The following is a 5,963-nucleotide window of genomic DNA, read 5'->3' as shown; positions in this document are numbered from 1 at the left end:
TTTATATAACGGTTTATATACGAGTGCACTAGGACTTCCGGTTGTGAGGTGAGTGAGAGTAGACGGTTTGCGGATAGTAGATTTAAAATTGAGGGATTAGGGTGCTGTAAGATTTTGTGTGTGCCCTGCGGGGAGTTACTGTTGCAGGCGACAAGAGTCGTGAAACCTTGAAGCTGGGCAAAGAGACAGCTCGTTATTCGTCAGGAAGGCGAGCCTTTCCATGGGATAAGTCGAGGCCGGTTTTCTAACCTCTAAACGTCACACCTGTCATCAGCGGGAAGACGGTAGGGAGGGAGAGCAGAAGGTGGAAGAGCCGGTGGATAGAAGTGGAAGAGAAGGAATTCGGTGGGTGTCACGGAGATCTGTGAAAAGAAGAAACATACAGACAAAGTATCATCTGGGAACCGCATGGTCTAGGAGGTGTCCTGCGCAAGCGCGAAATTGACACGCGGCGGTGACGTGGTTTCCGGTGGAATAGTGAGAGAGAGAGAAAGAGAGAGTGAGTGAGAGAGAGTGAGGGAGGGAGGGAGAGAGAGAGAGAGAGAGAGAGAGAGGAGAGAGAACCTACCGAGCAACCGGTTTCGAAAAGCGAAGAAAATCGACGTGCGCGGCAATTTAGTATAGCGAGAACGAGGCGGATAGGTAGACGAGGAGCGCCGCGCATGCACAAGGAACGGGCATGGAAGCGAACGGAGGGGTATGAGTGAGAGGTCGGGAAGGGAGAGTGAGAAAGAAGACGCTTTAATCGGTCAGAGTGAGACAGGGGGGACGAAGGTAGAGAGGTGGTTAGCGGTGGGAGGTAGGTGGGGTGAAGGCAGTGAGGCAAGGAGTAGGGAGCAGCAGAAACTCGACGACCGGAGCGACGCGGGGAAGGGAAGGAGAGGAAGACCAACGAAGGCTGAGAGCTTGGGAAGAGGTAGAAGGGATAGTAGTGGTAGCATAGCCTCGCTGTGGTCTAAAAGAGGGAGAGAGAGCGACTCTGAACACGAGTTGGAGGAAGAGGGAGAGACGGTGAAGGGTGTGAAACGAGTGAAGGAAAATTTGAGCATCGACGACGAAACCCAGGAAGGAAAAAGGGAAGATAGGATGGATGAAATAGAGAGAATGATGAGGAAGCTGCTGAAGGAAACAAAGGAGGAAATTTTGAAGAAATTAGAACAAATAGGGGAAGAGATAAGAAAGGAAGTAAGAAAGGAAATGAAGGATGAAATAAGGAAAATAAGAGAAGAGGGAGAAAAGAAAGGAGAGAAAGTGGAGCGTGAACTGGAAGAAATGAGAAAAAAGGTACAGGAGATGGAGAAGAAAAGAACAGATCAAGAAAGAAGAGAGAGAAGATTAAATATTGTAATAAGGGGGGCTGAAATTAAAGGGGAAAATGTAAGAGAGGCAGTGGATGGAGTGTTTGAGAAACTAGGAGTGAGGGAGAAAGCGATACAGTTGAATGAGGTGTATAAAGTAAGAGTGAAAGAAAATGAATGCCTGATAGTGGCGAAATTGAGAAGTATGGATGATAAGAGAATGATCATGGATAAAAAGAGTAGGTTGAAAGGAACGAGAGTGTATGTTGATGATGATATGACGAAGAGTGAAAGAGAGAGACAGAGCGAGATTAGAAAATGGGCGAAAAATGAGAGTGAAAAAGGTATGCGTGTGAAAGTAGGGTTTGGTAGGGGATGGATAAATGGAAAAGAGTATGTATGGGAGGAAGAAAGAAGGTGTATGTGTGAAAGGGTTTTTTAGAGAGTGCTTACAAGATGGGGAAACGGGAAGAATGGAAAGCAGAGGGAGGGAGAGTAAGGAGCATGCAAAAGAGAAAGGGAGAAAGCGTGGGGGGTATTGAGAGAAGAGTAAGAGCAGTAATATGGAATGTGGCGGGTCTGAAAAAGAAGGATGAGGAATTTTGGAAATTTTTGATGGACTATATATAAAATAATCGGGCTGGTAGAAACGTGGGTGGATGAAAAAGAGTGGGAAAGGTTGGAAAGGAAGATGCCAGAGGGGTGGAAATGGAGATGTCAGCCGGCCGAGAAAGATTGTAAGAAGGGACGAGCGAAAGGGGGAATCGTGACTGGCGTGAGAAGGGAATTGGAGGAAAAGGAAGTTGGGTATGAGGAGAAGGAAGGGTTGCAAGAAAGAGAGGTAGTGATAGATAGAGAAAGGTGGAGGTTTATGATGGTGTATAATAGAGAGGGACGGAAAGAAGGGCTGGAAAAAATGAAAGAGGTGATAAGAGAGGATAATGAAGGAAGGTTAGTAATAGCGGGGGACTTTAATGCTAGAATAGGAAAGGAAGGAGGGTGGGGTGAGCTAAGCATGGAAAGGGGGGAGACGAGCGAGAAGGAGAGGGAATCTAAGGATAAAATGATTAATAAACAAGGACGGGATTTGATGGAGGTGATAGAGGAAAGAGGATGGATGGTGCTAAATGGCAGCAAGGAAGGAGACGAGGAAGGGGAGTGGACCTATGAAAAAGGGGGAGGGAAGTCGGTGATTGATTATGGGATAGTAAATTGGGAAGCTTGGAAGAGAGTAGAAAGATTTGAAGTAGTGTGTAGGGTGGAATCGGACCACCTGCCAATTGTAATAGATTTAGGGAGATGGTATGAAAGAGGGGAGGGGAGAGAAGAAGAAGAAAGGGTACAGGATTGGTCAGGTGAGGGTGTACGGAAATTTCGCCAGGCATTAGGTAAGATTGAATGGAAAGGGGAAGGGGTACAAGAGGCGTGGGAGGAGTTAGAGAGAGAAGTAATTGGAGCGGTAGAGTGGAGAAGTAAGGTGAGGAGGAAAGGGATAGGGTGGTGTCCATGGTGGGATTCAGAATGTAGGGAGAAAAAGAGAGAAATGCATAAGGCGAGGAGAAGGTATAGGAAAGAACAGGTAGAAGGGCGGCATGAAGAGTTTGAAAGATGTAGGAAGGAATATAGAGAGTTATGCGAAAAGAAACAAGAGGAACAAAAGAGGAAGGAGGAAAAGGAGGTGGAAAAAATAAGAACGGAAGCAGAAGCGTGGAAATTCATAAATAAGAGGAGGAAGAAAAAGGAGAATGTATGCGGAAATATTAAAATGGAGGAATGGGTAAAGCATTTTATGGAAGCTCTAGGCGGGGTGGAGGAAAGAAAAGTGGAGGTGGAAGGAAGAAGGGGAATAAATAGGACGGAAGACGAGGGAATAGGAGAGGAGGAGATACAAAATGAAGTAAGAAGGTTGAAAAAGGGTAAAGCAGCTGGGATAGACCAGATAAGAAATGAAGCATGGAAGGAAGGAGGAGAAAAAGTGGGGAAAAGATTGGGAGAGGTGCTAAAGATGGTATGGGAGGGGAGAGGATTTCCTGAGAGATGGAGGGGTGGAGTGGTAGTTCCGATATGGAAGAGAGGAGAGAGAAGAGAGCCGGGGAATTATAGAGGGGTTACAATGACGAGCACGGGATATAAAATATATGCGAATATCCTGAATCGAAGATTAGTAAAAGAAATGGATGAACAAGAAGGGTGGTGCAGGACGCAAGCTGGTTTCAGGAAAGGAAGAGGTACCGTGGAGAATGTAAAGATATTAAAACATATAATAGGGAGGAAGATAGAAAGGAAGAAGAAAGTGTGGGCATTCTTTATGGATCTGAAAGGAGCTTTCGATAGAGTGGATAGGAAGGTGTTGTGGGATATGATGAGAAAGAGAGGAGTGAGCGAAGGATTAATAGATAGAGTAAGGGAGGTTTATGAGGAGACTTGGTGCGTGGTGAGGGTAGGACAGAAAATGTCAAAAAAATTCTGGGTGGAGAATGGAGTGAGGCAGGGTTGCCCGATGAGCCCGACGCTCTTTAATATATACATGGCGGATATTGAGGAAGAGTTAAAGAAAAGAAATGGAGGAGTTAAGGTGGGAAATGAGAAGGTATGGTCAATAGAGTACGCGGACGATATTGTGTTGATAGCAGAGGAAGAAGAAGGTCTCAGAGATATGATAAGGGGGGTAAAAAAGTACTTAGCAGAGAAGAAATTAGAGTTGAGTGTGGGGAAGTCGAAGGTGATGGTCTTCAGGAATAAAGGAGGGAGGGAGAAGGAAAGATTCTGGTGGTGGGGGGGAGAAAGAATAGAAGAAGTGAAGGAATACAAATATTTGGGATACGTAATGACTAAGTGTGGAGGAGAAAAAGAGCACGTAAGAGAGAGGATAAGAAGAGCAAGAGTGGCAATGGGATGGATATGGAGTTACGGAGAGAGAAAATTTAAGGGAGATGTAAAATGGAAACTAAAACTCTTTGACAGTATAGTGAAAGGAATTTTATTTTATGGGGTAGAAGTGTGGGGATATAGGGAATGGAAGGAGGTGGAAGCGGTGCAGGAGAAATACTTGAAGTGGATTTTAGGTTTGGACAGGGTAACACCAGGGTATATAGTGAGGGAGGAACTAAAAAGGAATAAACTGAGGGTGGAAACGGGTTGGAGGGCTGGAAGGTTTGAAGAGAAATTAGAAAAAGGGAAGGGAGGAGAAATAGGGATGAAATGTATGGTTGAGAAAAGAAAAGAGGAGAGGGAGAAGAAGAGGTGTGAATGGCCAAGGGAGAGTTTAGAAAGGGGAAACTATTTATGGAGGGGTGGTATGAGCGAGCTTGCGATGAGAGAATGGGGAGAGAATAAATGGGAACGCTTGAGGGAAAGAGACATAGAAGTAGATGAACAAGAGAGAGGGGAGGAAGTGAGGAGGTCAAGGTCGTGTAAGGGGTATGAAAGGGTGAATGGATTACCAAGGTATATATGGGTGTGTAAGAGAAATGAGGGGAAGAGGTTGGTAAGGATAGCTAGGTGGAGATGTGGGAATGAGGAAAGAGGGAATAAGTATTGGATGAGTGAGGAGGAGAGAAAGTGTAGGTTGTGTGGACGAGAAAGAGAAACAGTTGAGCATCTGAGGAGGGAGTGTGACTATGTGAGGGAAAAGGGAGAAAGAGGTGTGGATGTATTAAATGAGGATGGGAGAGGAATCGGATGGATGAAGATGATAGAGAGGTTGAGAAAAGAAAGAGAAAGAGAGAGAGAGAAAGAGTGAGTGAGTGAGTGAGTGTAGATGGATGTCTATCGGATGGATATTGTATATGGTAGTGAAATTTTTTAATGTCTATTTGTACTGAATAAGATGTAGTGGAATTGTAATGGAAGTCATGTAAGCACTTAATGTGGATGCATAAATAAATACATACATACATATACGAGTGCACTAAATAAATAAAATGAATATAGAATTAATAATATTAGGTTGTCCGGAAAGTAATTTCGTTTTTTTTAATGAAAATAATAGTGAATAAATATTTTATTGAATTATATATTGTCCATTCTGGTCCAATACTTTTTGCCATCTTTCTGGCAGTAGCATGATTCCACGCTCATAAAATTTTTGTTCTTTGCTGACAAAAAACTGATCCATGTGATTTTTGACTTCCTCATTTGAAGTAAAGGTTTTACCGTCTAAAAAATTTTGTAGAGACCGGAACAAATAATAATGAGAAGGTCCAGATCTGGAGAATATGGTGGGTGTGGCAGTATATCCCATCCAAGCTGTAAAAGCTTTTGGCGAGTTACCAAACTTGTATGAGGTCTCGCATTATCTTGGTGGAACTACACTTTTCTATTGATCAATTCTGGCCTTTTCTGTTTAAATGAATCATTCAATTTGTCCAGCTGATGACAGTACACTTCAGAATTGATCGTTTTGTCCGGTAGAAGCTCAAAAAAAAAACGATTCCTTTGAAATCCCACCAAACAGATAGCATCACCTTTTTTTGATGAATATCGGCTTTCGAAGTGCTTTGAGCCGGTTCATCTTTTTTACTCCATGATCTCTTGCGTTTAACATTATTGTAGACAACCCATTTCTCGTCCCCAGTGATGATGCGCTTCAAAAATGGATCATTCTCTTGACGTTTGAGAAGCAAATCACAGACGTCAATGCGACGGCACAAATTTCTTTCCGAA

General features: G+C 43.8%; 1 protein-coding gene across 1 annotated transcript; it reads left to right on the top strand.

The window, feature by feature from the left end:
- Positions 1 to 699: 699 nt before the first annotated feature.
- LOC108746196 (trichohyalin-like) lies at positions 700 to 5,623 on the top strand. Its single transcript, XM_018482812.1, has 3 exons — positions 700 to 1,642; positions 1,946 to 4,942; positions 5,499 to 5,623. Exons 1-3 carry the CDS (start codon positions 700 to 702, stop codon positions 5,621 to 5,623), a joined length of 4,065 nt encoding a protein of 1,354 aa, XP_018338314.1.
- The last annotated feature ends 340 nt before the right edge of the window (positions 5,624 to 5,963 follow it).

The sequence above is a fragment of the Trachymyrmex septentrionalis genome, unplaced genomic scaffold, assembly GCF_001594115.1.
Source record: "Trachymyrmex septentrionalis isolate Tsep2-gDNA-1 unplaced genomic scaffold, Tsep1.0 scaffold160, whole genome shotgun sequence".
Taxonomy (NCBI): domain Eukaryota; kingdom Metazoa; phylum Arthropoda; class Insecta; order Hymenoptera; family Formicidae; genus Trachymyrmex; species Trachymyrmex septentrionalis.
This window is presented reverse-complemented; position numbering and strand designations above follow the sequence as displayed.